General features: G+C 54.0%; 9 protein-coding genes across 9 annotated transcripts; 5 read left to right on the top strand and 4 right to left on the bottom strand.

Moving 5' to 3' along the window:
* Positions 1 to 965: 965 nt before the first annotated feature.
* PG994_004883 (uncharacterized protein) lies at positions 966 to 2,733 on the top strand (the record flags this gene model as incomplete). The annotated part of the gene is made up of 3 exons (XM_066856292.1): positions 966 to 1,333; positions 1,429 to 2,368; positions 2,434 to 2,733. 3 exons carry the CDS (start codon positions 966 to 968, stop codon positions 2,731 to 2,733), a joined length of 1,608 nt encoding a protein of 535 aa, XP_066718459.1.
* Positions 2,734 to 3,701: 968 nt separating this feature from the next.
* On the top strand, positions 3,702 to 4,994 carry PG994_004882 (uncharacterized protein; the record flags this gene model as incomplete). Its single annotated transcript, XM_066856291.1, has 2 exons — positions 3,702 to 4,214; positions 4,302 to 4,994. The coding sequence occupies 2 exons, from the start codon at positions 3,702 to 3,704 to the stop codon at positions 4,992 to 4,994; spliced, it is 1,206 nt and encodes a 401-aa protein (XP_066718458.1).
* A 399-nt stretch (positions 4,995 to 5,393) lies between these two features.
* Positions 5,394 to 6,557, bottom strand: PG994_004881 (uncharacterized protein; the record flags this gene model as incomplete). Its single annotated transcript, XM_066856290.1, has 1 exon — positions 5,394 to 6,557. One exon carries the CDS (start codon positions 6,555 to 6,557, stop codon positions 5,394 to 5,396), a length of 1,164 nt encoding a protein of 387 aa, XP_066718457.1.
* An 861-nt stretch (positions 6,558 to 7,418) lies between these two features.
* On the bottom strand, positions 7,419 to 8,501 carry PG994_004880 (uncharacterized protein; the record flags this gene model as incomplete). Its single annotated transcript, XM_066856289.1, has 1 exon — positions 7,419 to 8,501. One exon carries the CDS (start codon positions 8,499 to 8,501, stop codon positions 7,419 to 7,421), a length of 1,083 nt encoding a protein of 360 aa, XP_066718456.1.
* A 1,105-nt stretch (positions 8,502 to 9,606) lies between these two features.
* On the top strand, positions 9,607 to 9,969 carry PG994_004879 (uncharacterized protein; the record flags this gene model as incomplete). The annotated part of the gene is made up of 1 exon (XM_066856288.1): positions 9,607 to 9,969. The coding sequence occupies one exon, from the start codon at positions 9,607 to 9,609 to the stop codon at positions 9,967 to 9,969; it is 363 nt and encodes a 120-aa protein (XP_066718455.1).
* A 1,625-nt stretch (positions 9,970 to 11,594) lies between these two features.
* On the top strand, positions 11,595 to 12,348 carry PG994_004878 (uncharacterized protein; the record flags this gene model as incomplete). Its single annotated transcript, XM_066856287.1, has 3 exons — positions 11,595 to 11,768; positions 12,059 to 12,124; positions 12,196 to 12,348. The coding sequence occupies 3 exons, from the start codon at positions 11,595 to 11,597 to the stop codon at positions 12,346 to 12,348; spliced, it is 393 nt and encodes a 130-aa protein (XP_066718454.1).
* Positions 12,349 to 12,836: 488 nt separating this feature from the next.
* On the bottom strand, positions 12,837 to 13,247 carry PG994_004877 (uncharacterized protein; the record flags this gene model as incomplete). Its single annotated transcript, XM_066856286.1, has 1 exon — positions 12,837 to 13,247. One exon carries the CDS (start codon positions 13,245 to 13,247, stop codon positions 12,837 to 12,839), a length of 411 nt encoding a protein of 136 aa, XP_066718453.1.
* Positions 13,248 to 17,139: 3,892 nt separating this feature from the next.
* PG994_004876 (uncharacterized protein) lies at positions 17,140 to 18,399 on the top strand (the record flags this gene model as incomplete). The annotated part of the gene is made up of 1 exon (XM_066856285.1): positions 17,140 to 18,399. One exon carries the CDS (start codon positions 17,140 to 17,142, stop codon positions 18,397 to 18,399), a length of 1,260 nt encoding a protein of 419 aa, XP_066718452.1.
* A 504-nt stretch (positions 18,400 to 18,903) lies between these two features.
* Positions 18,904 to 19,949, bottom strand: PG994_004875 (uncharacterized protein; the record flags this gene model as incomplete). The annotated part of the gene is made up of 2 exons (XM_066856284.1): positions 18,904 to 19,280; positions 19,670 to 19,949. 2 exons carry the CDS (start codon positions 19,947 to 19,949, stop codon positions 18,904 to 18,906), a joined length of 657 nt encoding a protein of 218 aa, XP_066718451.1.
* Between the last annotated feature and the right edge of the window lie 710 nt (positions 19,950 to 20,659).

Raw genomic sequence — 20,659 nt, 5'->3', positions numbered from 1 at the left:
AGAGATAGAGTTCATCCGGAACGTCGGGGGTCGAGCGCGAACAATACCACACTCACGTATTTTCACGTACGCCAACGGAGGGACTGACGAGGCCAAGCGCGAGCAATGCCACACTCACCAAAATATCGTCGCACGAGCCCCTTCCCTTGAAAGCCCTGAGGCCCCTAGAAGGTCCCCTGGAAGGCCCCTTAGGCCCCCTAAAGGCCCTCGATCAGCCGAGTCAGCAGTCTCTAAAAACACAACACGATTCAGCTAGGATTTGTGATCTAATTGGTCAGAATAACGAGGTTTGATCGAGAACATTCAGCCGATCTTATTTCAAATCAGCGGGCAATGCCGAGGAAACGCGCCGCTGAGAGATTTGGCTTCTATGCAACTAGCCCGAAAAGCTTCAGCTAGCTGACGCGAGGAAACATGGCCTAAGTCAAACTTGCTCATGTCATCCCATGGGAATTGCCTTTTCCATCTCGAAACTCGATGCTTAGAATGGCATCTTATCGACCAACCTGAATCGCCGTCCAGTCAAGCTACCGGATTCAGCATGAAGGCACTTTGGAAAACGGCCAAGTAGTACAAATATTTCTAGTTGTTTTGCATATACTCTCTTGCCTGTCATTCCCGGATCCTGCGTTCCCGATGAGCCATGCATGATGAAAATGCCCTCGTCGATTAAACTTCCGAGCTGCGTTCTACCTGACCCATCACAGCCACATACCTTGATGACTTTGACGTACCCGAGTGCATTGCATCGTCTGCGTGACCTGCGCTCGTATATTGACGGCTTGCAGATAGGGCCTACAAAACTGGAGATCTTTCCCCAGGAATTCGTCCGTAAGCCTTTCTCTCTTATCTGTCATCCCGTTCCTTACGAGTGCAACTGACTCGCACTATCCAGCCTATCTTTCGGGTTTTCGGGGCAATCTGCTGTAACCATGGCGCAAGAAACTCAAGATAACACAATCAAAATGGCGAACAGCAGAGAGGACGACGTCCCGGCGCTCGCCGCAACGAAGGTCGCCAGCGGATCCGACGCCAAGGCCACCGTCGAAGAAAAGGAACTGAGTGTGCCCTCCGCCGGGTCATCGACGCCGCCGCAACAGCCCGTCATCATCGAAGAGGCAGACTACCCCCAAGCCTCGGCGTACGCGTTCACGACGTGGAAGAAATGGCGGATCTTGATCGTCGTCGTCTTGGTCCAGTGCTCCATGAACTTCAATACGTCGCTCTACGCCAACGGGCAGAAGGGCATGGCGGCCGAGTTCGGCATCACCGAGCAGACAGCTCGCGCGGGCGCGGGTGCGTTTTTGGTCCTGTACGGCTTTGGGTGTGAACTGTAAGTGGTCTCTCTGTCTATTCGTGCACTTTCTCGTTCTTTCTAGGGGATATATAACACTTGCCACTGACACAAGAGTGTGACCGTTGTTGCAGCTGGGCCCCCTGGTCCGAAGAGCTAGGCCGCTGGCCCGTCCTCCAGATCTCCCTCGCCCTCGTCAACCTCTGCTGCCTCGCCGTCGGCCTCGCGCCCAACTTCGCGACCGTGCTGGCGTTCCGCTGCCTCGGCGGCCTCTTCTCTGCCGGCGGCAGCGTCACGCTCGGCATCGTGGCCGACATGTACCGCGCCGACGACCAGCAGCACGCCGTGTTGTTCGCCGTGCTCTCGTCCGTGGGCGGCTCCATCTTCGGCCCCATCGTCGGCGGCTTCGTCGAGTCCTACCTGCACTGGCGCTGGACCGTCTGGTTCCAGCTCGTCGCCGGCGCTGTCGTGCAGCTGCTGCACTTCTTCCTCGTCGAGGAGACGCGCGTCACCTGCCGCCTCGCCACGTTCGCCAAGAAGCTGCGGGCGCAGGGTAGACCGGAGCACGCCCACATCTACGGGCCCAACGAGCAGAAGACGTGGAAGGAGGTCCTGGCCCCCGCCGAGATGACGACGCTCTGGCTGCGCCCTTTCAAGATGTTCATTACCGAACCCATCGTGGCCGTCCTCTCGCTCCTCTCGGGTTTCAGCGACGCCCTGATCTTCATGGGCTTCCAGTCGTTTGGTCTCGTTTACGAAGTCTGGGGCTTCAACCCGTGGCAGATCGGCCTCACTTTCGTCGCCATTGGGTTGGGGTACTTGATCGCCTACTTGAGCTTCTTCCCTGCCATCAAACGCCAGAGGAACATGGAGTTGCAAAACCCTACTAGTGGCTACGCCAAGTACGAGGCCCGTCTCTGGTGGCTCATGTATACCGCGCCTTGCCTGCCGATCGGATTGGCCATCTTCGCTTGGACGGGTGTCCCCCAGTCCCACTGGATGGGACCTATTGTTGGCTCTGCCATCATCGGCATCGCCAACTTCGCCATCTACCAGGCCACGATTGACTACATGGTGAGTTTTGCTAGTATTCGCACAATTTCCGAGCCAGTGCACTTGCTAACACCTTTTTTTCCTAGGTCGCCGCATATGGCCCCTACTCCGCCTCAGCCACCGGCGGCAACGGTTTCGCCCGCGACGTCCTGGCCGGCATCCTGACCTGGGCGGCCATGCCGTTCTACGACCACTTCCGGGCCGCTTACCCGGAGCACGGGCTCCAGCTCGCCAACATGACACTCATGGGCATCGCCTGCGTCCTCTGCGCCTCCGCCGGGGCCATCTACTGGAACGGCGCGGCGCTCCGGAAGCGCTCCTCGTTTGCGCAGAGGCTGGCGGAGACAGAGGGGCACCCGGAGGCGGTCATGGCCATCGCTAGCTAGGTAAACGACAATCAGGCTAGCAAGTCTACATAATACCGTGGCGACGGAGTCACTATTGCAGATGCGCTTCATGTACTGCTGCGACGCAGATTCCGTCCCAAAGGATGTGTGAAGCATGGATGCACCCTTGACAGCATATCTGTCCGAGTCAGGTCGATTTAGGAAACATCCAAATATTTCCTAAACGAGAGTCTGGTCAATTGTGGTCTACGTCTGACGAGAATACGCGCAGAATGGCTGGGCTCCTAATTAATAACACTGCTTGGGGAGATCATGTTGGTTGGTTAGATAAGAGCCACGACTGATCCCCCCTTTAGATGTATATAAGCTAAAGAAGTATACGTAGATACACGAATAGAACATGACTTACCTTAGCGCCGTCTCGCACTTTCGGACATTCGGTGATTAGCAAATGCTGCGGCTGACAGAGTTGTCGCCTTCCAAGATTCAGCCCTAGAGTCTATGTACACAAGTATGCAGCCCTACCAGATGTAAAGGGGCGGGGTGTATGGGCTTGGAAAAATAGACGCCAGGGGGAGAATTTCGCACAAGGAAATTTCCACAAGGAACTTCCAGATGTCGAACTTGGCTGGCCGATGATCTGATCAGGGTGTGCCCGAAGGGTTTGCTTTCTTTTCCTCGGAGCTTGGGAAAGCCCGAACGGCACTAGTTGTAAGGCGGACTGAAGCAGCGCCCGAAAGCCACTAACGGCGATGTGGGCCTATCTCTGGCTGTATACTTACCTACGAATCCTTCCATATATAAAGGGGGTGCCAAGCCCATTGAAGCTTTATCCAGACTGGAATGAGAGATCCAATTGACTTATTCCATGTAATACACCTTTCAGACAAGATACTATCTGCATCTCTCTCTCAACAATCCATCAAACAGAGACTGTGGTCTGCATCATTCCGTCATTACGATTCGTGAATAACCCCCCTTTTATCATCTTTAGCCCGAGAACCATCATGACTCCCACCGTCGCCATCATCGGCGCCGGCCCCGCCGGCCTCGCCCTCGCGCGCCTCCTGGAGTGCCGGGGCATCTCCTACGTCGTGTACGAGCGCGACGCCTCCCCGGCCGCGCTGACCGGGCAGCAGCAGCGCGCAGGCGGCACGCTGGACATTCACGCCAGCACGGGCCAGCGGGCCATCGTCGAGGGCGGGCTCGCGCAGGAGTTCGAAAAGTACGCCCGCTACGACGCCTCGACGTTCAAGCTCTGGAGCGGCGTGGGGCCGCGCGCCGTCCAGTACATCGACCTCGAGCGCGGTAGCGAGTTTCCCGAGATCGACCGGGGAGACCTCCGGAAGATCTATCTTGATGCCGTCCCTGCGGACAAGATTCGCTGGGGCCATGGGCTGAAAAGAGTGACAAAGGATGCCGAGGGTGCCCCAGTGCTCGAGTTTGCGGACGGGACGACAGCCAGTGGGTTCCGGCTAATTGTGGGTGCGGATGGTGCGTGGAGTAAAGTGAGGTCGCTGGTAAGAAGATTCTAACCCCCCCCCCTTTTCGTTTTTGAACTGCTGTGCTCAAACCCCCTTTCTTCCTATGGCTCACATGGATCGTAGTTGAGCTCCGCTACACCACAGTACTGTGGTATTCACATAATCGAGTCTCGGATCACCCCCGACAACCCCGTCTACGACAAGGTCCAGGCCCGAGTCCGTAAGGGTATGCTTATGGCCGGCGGCCCCAACAAAACGGTCACATTCCAAAACCTAGGCGACGGCTCCTACCGCGTGTACATGGGCGTACGGGTCCCCGTGGATTTCGCCACGGACGGCAAAGTGGACTTCTCCGACACCGAAGCCATGCGGGTCATGTGCCTGTCCTCCCCCGGTGGATTCTTCGGGGATTGGGCCGAGGAGCTTCGGGACTACATCCGACACTCGACCGATTTCCGCCCCTGGCACCTATACCACATCCCGCCCGCGTCGATAGCTTGGGACGCCGTGCCGGGTGTCACCCTCATCGGCGACGCCGCACACCTGGGCCCACCCAGCGGCGAGGGCGCCAACTTCGCCATGACGGACTCGCTGTACCTGGCCGAGAAGATGGCCGAGCATGGCGGCTTCGACAGCAGCGACGAGGCACGGGACCGCGCGGTCCGCGAGTACGAGGTTGAGATGTTTGCGCGCGGCGCGGGGCTTGTGCAGCGGGGGCTGGATATGCTGGCGATGTTCTACACGGAGGATTCGCCGCGGCCGTTGGTAGACTTCTTCCGAAAGAAGGGGGCTCCGATTTCGGAGCAGGAAGTTTAAGAGGGGACAAAACATACATATATAGAGAAAATCATACAACCTATTCCGCAGGCCGATACGCGGAATCGTATTCTGCTCGGTGTTAGATAACAAATAATTATATTTAAATCAATCTGCTCAGGGGGTGAGAAACTGCGTATCTCTAAATTTGATGCAAACGTAGCTGTAATATCGGCAGCTTAGTTTAATTAGTATAATATCGCATGTACTAGGGATTAACGCCCCTTAGCAGAGCAGGGTCACGCCGCTTAGTGGCAGTATCTTTTCCTTGTATAGAGCCGCATAAAGTACTTCACTTTTATTAGGATTCTTTTCATCTTTTAGATAGCGCTTTATTGGTTTCTACTTACTCCAGACTGTCTACACATTTACCACGTGCAGCTTTCTGGGCCCTCCCTCCTACTGCCACAAATGGCTGTGCGGCTTGGCAAACGCCACATACAGACGCCAGAGCTGCCGCAGCCTCGCCTCGAGCGGGCGCAACAGCATGGCGCGCTCCTCCAGCTCGTCCACGAGCCGGCGCAGCAGGTGGATCTGGGCCTCGTTCTCAATCCGCTTCGCCAGCTCCGAGTACTGGAATAGCTCAAAGAGCTTGATTTTGAACCGCATGGCCTCGTTGTCGATGTCCGCAATGACCCGCTCGAGGCGGGCGTGCTGAGCTGGGCCGTAGTTGGCATCCTGCTCGATGAGCTCCGCGAGGAGGTCCCCGTGCAGGTCGGACCGCTGCGGGGGGCCCAGGAGCTCCGCGCTCCATGTGCTGGCGGAGCGGAGTATGTCGTTATACTCGCTAACTAGGTCCAGGGGGTAGGCCAGGTCCGGGGCTAGGGTGCGCTCCCGGAAGCGCTGGACGCTTGTGGCATACTCGCCATCTTTGTCGCTCACGAGCCCGGGCATAATGTGCTCGATATCTTCCGGCTGCAGCAGGTAGAGGTACATGAGGCCCCGCACGTCGTCGGCGGTAAGCCAGCCGAACTGCTCCAGGAGGACGGCCAAGAGCCGCGTGCGCGCATTACGCTCCGGGTGGTCGGTCTGCCAGTCGTGCGCCACCTTCTTGCACCAGTAGCGGAACGCAAAGAAAAAGTCCGAGGCCACACGCTCGTTGGTGTTGAAGTAGCAGGGCTGCATATCCTTGATGTTGAGCGCGGTCCACAGATCGTGGAACATGAGCGAGGCCGAGATCCGGTCGGTGCTCTTGTCGTCGCTCTTCTTGTTGAGCGCGTGCGTTATCATGTGGCCCCATTTCTGCTTGAGCTCCTTCGACCCTTGCGGGCTCCAGGCCTCGTCGTAGGCGTTGCCCAGACAGTTCGGGCAGTAGTGGTTCAGGCGGATTCGCTTCTCCGGGGGAGGGACGAGGCCATGGACTACAAGGCTTTCATACATGTCCCGTAGGTAGCAGTTGTCGTAGATGGTCTCAAAGATGTGGCCACAGACATAGATGAACATGTCTGGATACAACTGTTGTTGTTGTTGTTGCTCTTGTGGCTCTGGTGACTCTCGGACGACCTTCTGGTCAGCCTTCTTTCTGGTGAACCAGCCACGCATGAGCTTCAGTTGATAAGCCATGGATTGATAGCTGTTTGTGGCTTCGAGAGAATTTAAACCGAAGTAGTCGTAGATGCCTTGCTAGGATGAGTTCCGTATGTAACGATTCTTTGACCTTCCAGAAATTCGAACAAGGGACCCCGGTTGAGAAGGCATTTATAGCCCATGGTTCCACGTTACACTTTGGAGTTGTTTCTTGAAAATACTGTAAGTGAGTAGTGTTCCAAAACATAGGCATTTTTTTCTGAAACAAAGCCGTAGTTCTCCGGGACAAAGCCGCTGTGTTGCAATTCCGCTCAACTACTCGTCTCTGTGCCTTTAGGTGCTCGTGTGCGGTGTTTCAGAGCCAGGCTACTTACAGTTCAGCCATGGATAAAGTACTGGACCTTACAATGGCATGTATACACAAATGGTGACTGAAAAACTTGGACGTTGTTCATAATTCCGTGCTATCTTTGTTCTCGGGATTCTCAGGCAATGGAGGCACATATGAACTGGTCGTCCCTTAGCTGAAGTAAACCAGCCAGAGACGATTCTACGAAGACTTGGACAGGTGGCGGCCACTACATAGTGAAAATAAATTACGCAGTTGAGATGAATATAATCGGAGTATCCTAGAAGAGGGACTATGACTTAAGATTGATGGTTAACATGTCACGATCTTGAAGCTAGGTAGCTCGCAATGATTCAATACTTATTTAGAAGAGAATGTCAAATTTTAGCCTTCATTACAGTATTTATTAAGATTGAGATCTATGACTCCTTGTTGGGCTCTGTCGTCTTATCATGGGGTCCTGTCCACAATGTTCATTAAAGGGCACTGACCACCGTAAAGGAGTGCTAACGTGTGACTTAATCCTTTATATACACGGTGTTGCACTCCTACTCTACTGCTTCCGCTGCCTCCTCGGCCCGAATGTGTTCTATGGTCGGCATAGCGTATTCCACCCATGTGTCCCATTCTTGGCGCAATCTGACTTGAAGAGGAAGAAGTCTCAAGGAGGCCCGCTTTTCTAGAGCCTCGACTAGATCCAATAAGTGCATCATTTGCTCCTCGTCCTGGAGTGCCTCGGAATCCCGCGAGCGTCGGAAGAGCACGTAGAGCTGCATTTTGAACCTCATTGCCTCTACGTTGACAGTCTCGATCAGCTCCTTCAAACGCTCGACCTCGCCTGGGAACCGGACTTCAGGCTGGACGATGTCTAGTCTCAAGTCGAGTACCTGTGGAGGGCCTATGAGCTCACCGCTCCAGGCGCTGGCCGAAGCGCAGACGTTGTTGAACTCGCGAGTGAAGTCCGCCGGGAAGGTTCGGCCTCCCCGGACACGGTCGCGAAACGCCTGTGCCTGCGCCATGAACAGCCTGCCCCGCTCCCCTTCTTCGGCGGGCCAAATTTGATCCATGGTCAGTCGGGGATTCAGCAGGCGCTGATAGCGCTCCGTGATGTTCGCAATCTCTTGGCGCGCAAGGGGGCCGTGCAGGTCCTCGATGACCATCAGAAGCCTAGTCAGGGCGGTCGGGTCGTCCCCCGTGCACAAGCCCAGCGTTACCGTCTTGCACCAGAGGCGCAAGATGGACAGGGCCTCGAGGTGCATAGGGTCATTGCTGCGGAGTCTTTCCTCTAAACATTTCGTGGAGCAGAAGGCGTTCCATATATGGTGGAAAAACATCATGATCGAGACGCGGTCTTTGCACGCGGAATCCTGGGCCTTCAGCGGTTGCCAGGCCAGCTGATCCCATAGATGGTTGGGCGTAACCGGCGCCTGCGCCCCAAGACAGACGTGGCAATGATTCTGAAGGTAAGCATACATACCTGGAGGATCATTCAGCCCCCGCAGAACACAGCACTTGAATATTTCTTTATGGTGTGGTTTCAAGTCGGAGACATTACTGACATGTGTACAGCCCCAAACAATCTTCTCCGGGGCCAGTCGTGCCGTCGAGGAAGTTGAAATTTCACCAGCCATTCTTGTAAACTGGTTGTTCATCAATCGTTCTGTGTGGATATGGTTTGTTGATGTTCTGATTGCTGGTTGTGGACAGTGTCGAGGGTTTGCGGACTATCCAAAAGTCCCGAACTGAGATAGCCTAGCAAGTCCATTTTATGCTTGGAGATGGACCCTCACACTTCCGAGGTGTTCCTCGGAGCGCTCGTCATGTTATTATCAGCCTTATATTCTATTGTCACAAGGAAATTGAACAGGTAAATGTTGTGCTCGAGTGATGGTTTTATACTACCCAACCCTCTTGCCTCAAAACATGTCGGCGATTCACATCACAACCTAGTTGATTCGAGAACAAGGCCATTGCTTTACCTGGGCCAGTTTTCAATCTCTTTCCAGAATTGCTTGAGCTTAGTTCACCTTTACCCATCGATGTTACATGCTCACGGTGGTGGTGCACGCCCCTGAATCCTAGGCATTGCGGATTATCACTCATTGGCATAGGATTGTTGGACTACGTACGTGGCCACGGTGATGGTTCTCTCGGCATTATGATGTTTTAATTATATTAGAGCTCGAACTCTGTGTCTTTTTCCTGACGGGTTGTTATGCTATGGACTCGTAGGGGAAATGAGACGTCGGTCAAAAACACAAACAAAGAGCGATCAGTAAGAAGGCCTTTCTTTATGTTAACAGATATTAGAGTCCAAGGTAATTTCTTCGGGTGCAAAAGCTGGGTATTATGTGATATACGGGAGATCGTCGGCCGGGGTTTCAGTTCTCGGCTGTTCTGCCGCCCCTTTTTCCCAGCCCAGCCGGCTATTGAGTGCACTAGCCGACCAACAGCCCCTGTAGAAATATATACCGACACACCACTTATGGTTAAGTCGGTGCGTCGGCTTTTATCCCAGAGGTATGTTTAATTGGTTATCAACCCGGAGAGTGTTTGCTTTGTGCATATGCAGCCTCCCGTCGGCTTTTGTCCCAGTGGCATGTTCAACTTACGCCGCACCCCTTAACCCCGCACCAGGCACAACCGAAACAAAACCGACAGTTATTCATTCACTCAATTCCAATTGAATTCAACTTCGCCCATTTTCCCATCTGTGTTTGCCTGAGCTCAATCAGAATGGCATATGAACCCCAGTCCACCAGCAGCCTCTTCCGCGTCCCAATTGAGATTCGCCGCGCCATCTACACGGACCTGTTTGACATCACCGGGGTCCACATCGCCGTCTCCTCGGAAGGGCGTGTCCGGCTTTCCTGTTGTCTCGACCCAGACCTAGGCGCCGAGAACATAGAGAACAAAAGGCGGAGTTCCAGCGACGATGACGACCCGAGTGGAAAAATAGGGTATCCTCATCAGGTACCCTCTGGCTGGGGTCCGCATGTGGAGTGCGAGGAAATCGCCCTTGCCAAGGGATTTGAGGGAGATAATGGCTGTGAGGCGGTACCACGGGATTCATTCTTGACCATTTGTAAGAGGCTGTGAGTATTCATTCAACGACTAATACCACTAACTGCGGCCGATTTCTCTCTAACAACCCGCGCCTAGGTATTTTGAGATTGAGGATTGGATGAGGGAGCAGGTATGCTTCCATATAACCGACCTTGCCGCCACCAACGAACTTTTCAAGCCTCCTCCAGGCTCTTCGAACTCACCCACTTCCATGGCGGTTGGCTTCACTCGCTCGTTGTTACCCCATATCACTAAGCTAGATATCACTTTGAATCTTCCCCGGTCATTCTTCGAGTTGGTCGACAATCGACCCAATCCTGGGTACGGGAAGTCCCACCAGATTTGAAGGCACAGGCTCAGATCTGGCTTGCATTACCTCAGAAACTAGGCGCGCACCTGATCCGTCTCTGAAGGCTTCGCATCTGGCTCGACCATTTCGAGACGTCCTACTGGTGTTGCGTGAACGAGCATGCTTTGCTCCGTCACTTCGAGCTCTTGGCCGACACCCCTCGTCTGGAATTCTCCCTCGACCTCCCCGAATTGTTCGAGTGGTCAGAAGATCCGTCGCGCCAATTGCTAGAAGACGAGGGGGCACACGGATGTAGATCAGGCTCATCGTCATGACCGGTACAAGTAAGGCGCAGATTTCATCAAGAATATTATGTTAATAAGAGGTATATGGGGCGCTATACCTACCCAGGATACGAGAGGAACTTCCCCCTTACTCTTGAGGTACTCCAGTTCGAGGACTTCTTACTCCAGCGTGGATTTTGAATGGAGAGGTTCATAAAACCCCATGGGTAATATGCGCAGAACGTGTTAACGCCAACCATACTTTGAGCCTGTCCGTTGCCGTCAACATAAGACACCATCCTTCAAAGCTTTAGAACCACCCCCAGCATATTCACAAGATCGGAATTAAACGAGCCCTTCAAGTGCCCAACACGTAACCAGCCATAGCAACCCGTATCTCCATTTTCCATGCCTGCTAATCCGCCGCCCTGCTTGTTGGTATGAATTATCCAGATTTTAGCGTTGTTCTTGGTGTTCAGTGATCGGTTTGATCTTAGGCCATGAATAGTTCGGGCTGGTAGAGAGTGAGTATTACCTCGTGTAAGAGCATGACGAGGCTCGTTGTCTCGTGTCCTCGTGAAATCTATATATTTTAGTGGTGCGCGAACACATTCGATGCCTACCCTGATACTGAGTTTATCTGCCTTGCAACCAATCAGATCTAGCCTTTATACACATTGGGAAGTTGCCTGGCTTAGGATTGAGGTTGTAACATTGTTAATAGTTGTCCCAGCACTCCTTGGACAAATTGGCCCCAATCGCCTTGTTCCTATCTGTACAACATATGGTAGGCTCTCATATATCTCACCTAGACAGCGCTATGCATGTCAGGGGCCACAATAACCGAACTGCCGAGAAGTACACCTGCGCTGCACCAAGCCCCGCCCCCTTTCTCAGCATGTTGTTTCTGAATAGAGTCAGCTTGAGCCGCAGTGCATATCAGCTTACACAAAAGCAAACATTGTTTCCGGTTATTACTAGGTCAGCCGCACATCCATCCCGTCGACTCATTCCTCCTGCTCTTTTCACTTCTTCGTCAGATCCCTCAACTGTATAACGGCCATCACGAAAGCAAAATCCATAAAATGGCAAACGACGGGCCCTTACCCACTCCTTTCATCTCGAATCCGGAATGTGACACGGAAATGACTCACTTGTACGATGTGGGATATCTTCTCCAAGGCCCGGAACTCGGCTATAAACGGTGTATGCCCGACAAGTACGTTCCCTCGAGGGACCACTACTACTCTCCGTACTCGGTATGTCCCTCTGGGTACACATCGGCGTGTCAAACAGTGCAATCGATATCGACTTTGACACAGACCTGGCTTACATGCTGTCCCACGTAAGGAGGACCGCCAGATGGTATTACCAGACTGATCAAGGATGCTAACCCGTGATGAAGCCAGAAGGAGTTTACTTGCATAGTATCACCTTTTACTTCTCATCAATACACTTTGGGATGTCAATCTACCTTGCCTGGGGGGTCTTGGACATTAACAGCGGTGACAAGGGAAAGCAAGGTTCCCTGTCTGTAATTTCTATCCAGACTGGACATTCGGGGGGCGCATTCAATACGTATAGCGTGCAGCTACGATACATAGTAGCCGATGAGGTAAGTTGCAATCTCCTCCCGATACCTTGACCTGGATCGTCAAGTTGACTGGTGAGCACGTCAAAATCTAGACCTCGGGCCCGACGACAAGCCCCGCGACATCTTCTTCGGCGGGCTTGAGCACAGGCGCGGCGGTCGGGATCGGGCTCGGCTGCACCGTCGCTGTCATCGCCTTAGTGGCGGCTGCGGCCTTCCTGTTCATGCGGAGCCGACGAAATCACTAGCAAAGCGCGGAGCCGGCCTCGTTGCACAATTTACCCAAGCCCGAGTCTCAAAATAACTTCCCGGCGTCAGATCGTCTCCCAGCTGAAGCCGCCTCGGGCTACCAGTATACGAGGACTCCGGGGTACGAGTTGGATGCCATACAACCAAGACGAGAGCTGCACGTCGGGAAGCACAACACGCCTGAAATGCCGGCGCAGCCGTCACGTATGATGAGGGCATAAACTGGATGCACTAGATTATTGAAGTGTGGGGAATTGAGATTGTTGGTCTGGCGTTCTAGACTTTTGATGTGTTGTAAACCTCATCCTCCTCGGACCGAGATGGTCTCATTTATGTAGATACTATTGAGCAAGTAGGAAGCAATAAGGCACTATCTCAGAAGAAGAGAATCCTAACAAAGGAAAAGTCCCTCACGGTGCTATATATAGAACAGCGCACCTCCTGCTAGGGTGCTCTGACCCCTGACCCCTATTGCGACAGACCCGCTTTAGTGGGACCGTCCGAACTGCAGACTGCCCAGAAATAGGCTCCAGAACAGGGACAGCAGAGCGGTCATGATACCTATCGGCACGCCCGCGCTCTGCAGGTCCGTGGCCGAGCCGAGGCCGAAGAGCCAGGCGAAGACGAACGCCAGGACCGGCAACAGGCAGACCGCGTTATAGACCAACACTCGCTGCAGACTCACGATCTCCTGCCCGTAGAGGCCCCAGAATTGCTCCCGCTTGCCGCCGCCGAGCTCCAATTCCTGCGTCCGCTTGGGGAGCCGGTCGAGAACGTCGTGTGAGTGGCCACGTAGGACCTTGCAGGTGTGATGTAAGTGGTACCGCTTCGTGGGCTCGAAGCAGATATAGAACCTTCGATAGAATTCGTGCCTGCTGATGGGGGGCACCAGATCCATGGGGCGTGGCGTGAACTGATAGATAGAGTCGCTGTCTTCTGGGAAGCTGTCTTTTTGCGACGGGGCGAATTCCTGTTCCTCAAACTTCTCGCACTAATAAGCCAATAATGTGAGCTCAGGACTTGATACTTGATCTGAAGACAAGGCAGTCATTCTTGTGCTCTGGTTGGCGATGTTGCCCGAATAGGCGTTGCCCGAATAGTCGGATAAACTTTCCTCCAGGAACATCTTAGGAATGATAGCCCAACGGTTGTTGCCACAGGCCTACGAAGTACCTCATCAGTCAGGGGTAGTGGTGATTGAAGGGTAATGGGCAACTTACGCAAGTCCATTGTAGTAAGATCTCGTCGTTCTCGGAATTCAACTTTCGAGGATGGGAATCGAAGGGGTACCAGTCCCATCTCTCGCCTGTCTTTGTCTCGATCCAGTGTTGAATACGGCACGCCATAGATAGGCTGCTCAGCGTAGAGGCGTCATGTACGTATATGTTCTCATGTGCAACATGCTGTAGCTCCTCCACAAGGTCTTCCAGCTCGAACTTCTCGATATATTGCTGGCGATTTCCACTTATGCGCCTCCAATATTTCAGTTCATTCTTGAAGCAAGTCATTGTCGGGAGCAGCGGTTCTCCCCAACCCGCTTTCGCTTTCGCTGCGCGTACCATCCAACCATCCAGTGTTCCCCATGGGCGATTAGGAAACGGGCGAATGGTAGGTTCTCTTATTTCACCCAACGCAAGGGGATTGTCGCTCTCTTCATCCATCGGATAGGGAACGATGCTCCCCCAGTTATCGTTCGAGTGACCAGGAGAGTTACCATTTCGACGTTTGTTTACAGACCCAGTGGCTGCAAAGTTCGACGCATTGTTTCTTGAGTTAAAGAAACGCGTGATGCGGCTCCAACCACTTTTGTGTATCTTGTTCGTTCTCGGTGGATGCGACAGGTTATTCTGATATCGGATGCCTCGAAGTAACTCGTTGAAGGGGTATCGTACGGCCAAGCCCGTCTTGGCTGATATTTCAGAGAACTTGACACCGAGTGAACGGGCAAGAACTATGCGTTCCTCTTTCGACACCACCCTTTCAGTGATCAAGTCGGACTTGGTCCCCACGATAACAACAACCACCACGCTTGGATCTCTCTCGCCGGTGGCGGTGCGCAACGATCTGACTTTGCTGATACCATGGCACAGCTCTTTTATCCGTATAAAAGATGACCGCGGCGTGATACTATACACGAGAGTCAACCCGTCTTTGTCCATTATCATTCTCTCCGATACTTCACCCCCACCTCGTGTGTCTAATGTCTCGACCAGTAAGGCGCTTCCATCTAGTATAATTTGCTTTCTGTGGGTTCTTCCATAGTTGTCTTCAATTGGGTGATAATGCGTTTCCACAAACATAGAAATATAAAACTATACAACCATTAATAAAGTAGACGCAGAAGATAACATAATTAGTGTACTGACGCTTGCAGCCAGGGCGGTTTTCCCAACACCGCTGTCGCCAAGTATGGCCAGCTTGTAGCAGTCCATTGGACCTTCCATGGCGAGAGAGAATTATCAGGCGGTATTTCAAGGAACCTCATCCAATAGTGCATATCACGGGATGCGTTGAGAGTAGCCGCGACAGGTTCACAAAGAGAACCCGGGGGGATCTTGCGGGGAAGCATGCATAATCAATTCTAGAGCTTAGATAAGCAGGAGACGTCCGCTTGTCGCGGCCGGTATTAGGCCACAGTAAGGCTTCTGCCATAGTCCTGCATGACACACCACGACAATGCCAGACCAGAACCTTCCATTTACATGACCGTTCCCGCCACTTTTGGTACATTAGCCAGAATCGGGCAAACTACATTTTCTATAGCACATCTTTGAGTAATACCAGGAAGGCCCTTCAAGATCGCAGAGTGTACATATAGAAATTCAGTTGTTCACCTTAGTGGTTGAACCAGGTATGTAAGTAGTTATCGCAGTGGGTACAGGGGTAGGGCGCCACTGTGGAGGTGCTACGCTAAGCCACACGTCGAATTTGATATCTACTTTCAACACTGCCCTACAAGCGATATTTCTCTTCCTGGCAAGGCAGGTTGCTTCGAATCCTAGATTTTGCATCCCAACCGCCCTCTGCTGTCAATCGGGTTATGACCACCAGGTGCCCTTCATTGCCTCGTGTCAAAGGGCAATGAGGGACTAGGCTGTGGAAGATGATAAGATCGTCCAAGTACCACGAGCCAGAGTCCGGCCCATTTCACAAAAACGTTAGAGCGTACTATTGGGTATAGTTTCTACTGATTTAAGTTTCTTGTCTTTTTGGTCGTGAGTCTATTCATAGTGGCGAGGCGCGTGCTTCGTTCGTATAAGGTAAACAACCCGTTCATTATTGAATTGATCTCCAAGATAGCCCAGTTATATATGTGGATAGCAACGTCCGCCCATTCAGCCCGCCAGCCCTGTCGGGGTCTTGGTTGGCACAGCCCAACTCTCCGAGCAAATCTCTGACAGATTCTTTCAAAGCCCCAGTGAGTTGCACAATAGTCTCGTGTGAGGAGAGCAACTGGGCCGCGACTGAGGTGTACCTAGCGTTCCAGCCCAAATTCCGCTGTGCTGTTTGTTCTCTATCCACAGGCACAAAATCTCTCAAAGGCCGAGATGGCAGAAGGTCCTACATCGGGGGAATCGCGAGCTACACAGGGAGTGTTTGCTGATCATTCCTAGTTGGTACTGCGGTTATTTTATGTTTGAGATTGACTTGGAGCTTTCGTGCAGTGTTTCGTACAGAGGCCCTTGTACAAAGAGATAGAAAATGACTAAGAATTTGACTAGTGACAGGAACTGTGGGGGAGGATAAGACTTCCGCTATCCACAGCCAATACTCCGTATGGCAGTCGTGTTGGGTGGGACCTGCCCTGCTGTCAGTTCTCATTACGAGGGACCCGCTGCAATTTGGGCTGCCCCTGAATTACCGACCGGGTTGCAGGGATTGCCAGCTGCCGTGGGGTTGCCAGGCCCATCTATTAGTTAGTTGTCAACCAATCAACGACTGCACCTTGCTGTCCTGCCCTATTCTATCGAGGAAAGCCGTAAGGCACGACTGATGCCAGCACGATGTAACTGAGTTTGCGCGGGTATTCGGGGTCAGGGGAAGGTCTTGGCGCTGGATAGTGGCCGATTTTCCACTGAGTTGGCAGAGCTGGTGTCAGCCCTTACCGGCATTGCCGCCAGCCCGTCCCGCTGCCAGGCTGCTTCTCCATGTTCCTCTAGACTCAGCCACGCGGCAGCTACAGTTGGTGCGGCGCCCTAGAAGGTTTCAATGCTTTCTAGCGCCGCTCCCTACACTGCCATCCGCGAGAGACCACACGGCTGTCCCGGACTCGGGGTGTCCGGACGTTGTAGGGGCAAAACGCCGGCTTCGTTGTGAATAGCTGTGTTTTCGTCGGAGGCGCAACGCAAGCAGACTGGTAGGCGCGCGTGCTGTGCTATTGTCTTTACTGTCAACCCGGTATCTCTGCATCTAGGTATACCGACATGGAAGGAGCTAACGAGCGGTCAAAACAAATTCTTGGGACAGGGTCTAATAATAGTCTCGTATTCCAGAAAAAGCTCTGCCCGGTCTACCCCACCAAAACCACCAGCGAATGCTGATCATGCCTACAACGAGAGCTCCACAATATTTCATGGAGTTTTCGACGGGGCGCCTCAGAACGGCGACATATCCTATAAAGCGGACGGTGATCGCTCGTTGGAAAAAGATTCTACTACCACCATCATCACCCCTACACCACTCACTAATACAAATACAACCACCTTAATAATACCAACGACTTTCGTTCTTCTCCAACTACAACACTCCTTCTAAAAACACCCAAAACCACACATTAATCTACCGCCATAATGTACTTCAACAACGCCATCGCTATTGCCATCCTGGCCTACTGCGCCGCCGCCGCCCCTGCCGGCCCTACCTGCGCCAGCAGCGAGGACGTCTGCCGCAAGTACACCGCCAACAACGGCCTCTCCTCCGTCGAGTGCAACATCGCCGTCGCCCAGTGCATCGGCGCCTGCAAGGTCAGCTTCGACCGCTGCTCGACCGCCCCTGACGCCAACCACGCCACCTGCGCCGCCAGCCTGGTTGGCTGCACCGGCAAGTCCCTCGACGAGTCGCTGAAGCCCCAGTCCGCCGTTGCCAAGAAGGACGCCGTCGCCGACGCCTCGTGCGCCCTCAAGGACGACGCCTGCCGCACCGCCCCCGGCGCCAACATGGCCGAGTGCTCCGCCCAGAAGGCCGAGTGCAAGGACACCTGCTCCACCGCCGCCGACTCCTGCCGCGGCGGCCCTGATGCCAACATGGCCGCGTGCGCCGGTGACTACGCCAAGTGCTTGGGCTACAACCCCTACGCTAAGCGCGACGAGGCCCCTCACTCTGAGACTGGCGACGCTGTCTACTTCCCCGCCCCTCACTCCGAGACTGGCGATGCCGTCTACTTCCCCGCCCCCAAGAGCAAGGCCGCCGCGTCCGGCTGCGTCCTGAAGGACGACGCCTGCCGCACCGCCCCCGACGCCAACATGGCCCAGTGCTCCGCTGAGAAGGCTGCCTGCAAGGCCACCTGCAAGGCCGACTCCAACCAGTGCCGCACCGCGCCCGACGCCAACCAGGCGCAGTGCTCGGCCGACTACGCCAGCTGCCTGGGCGAGAACCCCTACGCCAAGAAGCGCGGCACCCCTCAGGGCTACTCCGGCAGCGCCGTCCACCAGGGCGACTGCGAGAAGGCCGACACCGCCTGCCGCACCGCCCCCGGTGCCAACATGGCGCAGTGCTCGGCCGAGAAGGCCAGCTGCAAGAACATGTGCTCTGGCGAGGCCGACGCCTGCCGCGCCGTGCCCGGCGCCAACATGAGCACCTGCTCCGCCGAGTACGCGCAGTGCCTCGGCACCAACCCCTACGCCAAGCGTGGCGACGCCCCCCAGTCCAGCTCCGGCTCCGCCGTCCACCGGGGCAACTGCGAGGCCGCCGATGATGCCTGCCGCACCGCCCCCGATGCCAACATGTCGTTCTGCAGCGCCCAGAAGGCCTCTTGCAAGGACATGTGCTCCGGCGAGGCTGACGCCTGCCGCGCTGCCCCCCAACGCGAACATGAGCACCTGCTCGGCTGAGTACGCTCAGTGCCTCGGCACCAACCCTTACAACTAAGGTGGTCAACCGACAAAACGTGTTATTGGTGTGATGGATGTGGACTATGATTCATGGTGGCTGAACACATGCATGCTTAATGGATGTTGACAATGACTGATGGTGGCTGATCTGTATATACTCTCTCTGAACTTTACCAACGAAATGTAAATACTATTATGGTGGTCATACCTTTTCATCTTGAATGCATCTGTGACACGTTGAATTTGTAGTTCTGGTGATGCTTCAAATTACCTAAGGATAAGGAATGGTTATTATCTTACTTTTTGGCCTTCGTCCTAACAACCGGCCGAACCGAGGTATGTGCGAGAGTCTAGACTCTTTTGTAACCAAGTCGGTGCTAATTTCAACCTCTCCTCATGCACCATGCCAGCAAAAGGAGCTAATCCGCAGTCAATACTCGCTTTGTACTTATTGTCCAACTGAAATGAGATGGGCAGCACTGGTCTACCACTGCGTAACCCCGCTCATTTGAGGAAAGACCCTCCTGTCTTCGCGACCTGCTCGTCGTAGTACGGCTGAAACGCCAGCCAGCCCTTCTCGGGCCCGCCCAGCTCCTGCACGGCGTAGCGCGCCTCCTCCTCGTCAATGTACTTCTTCGCGTACCCTGCCGCGGCCGCCGCGTCGGCGAGCAGCTGGGCCTGGCAGGTCCGCTCGAGACTGAGAAACCAAAAGGCCGCCTCGTCGACTGTCTGGCCCACGGTCAGGACTCCGTGGTTCTGTAGGATGACGGCCTTGTTGTGCGGGCCCAGGGCCCGCGCGATGCGGTCGCCCTCCGCGCGGTCCACGACGACACCGCCGAAGGAGTCGTAGATGGCGTGGCTTTTGTAGAAGCGTAGGGAGTCTGCACACGAACGAACAGTCACGCAGACACAGTAAGCAACAAGGAAATCGACCCTGCACCAATTTGCCAAGCCAACTGTTGGGTTTACTTGCCTTGAGTGATCATTTCAAGTTCCCGGCCGAAGACGGAGAAGGCTTTCCCGTGTACGCTGTGTGCATGGCACGCCGCATGGACATCGGGTCTGGCCCGATGGATTGCCGAGTGGATGGTGAAGGCTGCCGTGTTGATGGGTTCCTCTCCTTCTGACCACCAACCCATCTTCGTCGACCAAGATGAGATCCGACACCTTGATGAGGGAGAAATGCATAGAAAGGGGGTTTAGCCCTATTACGAAAAATTGTTTGTTCAGCTCCTAGGTCCAACCAAGGGATGGTTCGTTTTTAACTTACAGAAGTGGTCCGTTAAGATGGGATCTCGTACCGAGATGTGCCCGGCCACGCCTTCGTCGAAACCGCGGTCGGCGAAGACCCGGAAGGCCGCCGCGAGATGCTGCTTCCGGTACGTGCGCTCGGATTCCGGCTTGTCGAAGCTGGGATACTTCCGGACCCTCAGGGTGCGTCCGTCCTTGGTCTTGCCCATGGATTGCACTTGAGGTGGACTGCCGGCCTTGGCCTTCCCCGGCGATGCATTCTCCTTGGACTCAATCTCATTTACGGCGGATGGCGACATTGTGAAAATGATGAGTTGTGTCTCAACTTGTCGCAGGGAAGTGGTAAGCAGTGCCGTCGGATGTAGCGATTTGGTCTCCAACAACCCCACCCCCGCATTCTCCTTGATCACCGATGACGGCAAAATCAAGTACACCTCAATGGCTGGAAAGACATCACGCTCGGGGAATCCTTATCCGATGTTCAATCATCTCTTTCGGTTGATGCAGATAAATTTCATATTGTTTTTACCGTCAGAGAATCTGGGACAAATTGATATTGCTCGGATCGCAGGTACGCCCGAGGTTGGTATGGGACCAGATAGAAGCTGAAGTCCTCCCGGCGAAGTCCACTTCTCCGGCATAGATTCACATGGTCTTCGTGGTCTCCGAGAGGAGCCATGCTGCAGTCGGTAAATTTCATGAAGGTCTGTCTGAGGACACAATATTTCCATCCTCGATAAGGATAGAAAGTTAGCTTCCGCTTATCAACCCGGAATTTGGGTCATCGAAGTTCCAAGGACCGGACCGAGTGCCATTTCTTCCAAATTCCGTAAGCATTGCCTTGAATGGGAGAGTAGAAGATGACTTGCCGACAAGTAACATCGAAATTTCAATCCTATAACGTATGGCCAAGCTTGAGTTTCCGCCTATACGTCTTCCACAGTTGCTTAACGGCAACGATAAACCAACTCTTTCAACAGCCTCTGATAAAAGTGAAGAAACACAAAGA

Source organism: Apiospora phragmitis (genome assembly GCF_038363925.1).
Source record: "Apiospora phragmitis strain CBS 135458 chromosome Unknown utg000005l:1.0-4161743.0:1.0-4166827.0, whole genome shotgun sequence".
Taxonomy (NCBI): domain Eukaryota; kingdom Fungi; phylum Ascomycota; class Sordariomycetes; order Amphisphaeriales; family Apiosporaceae; genus Apiospora; species Apiospora phragmitis.
Note: the sequence above shows the minus strand (reverse complement) of the source record. Positions and strands in the feature narration are given on the sequence as shown.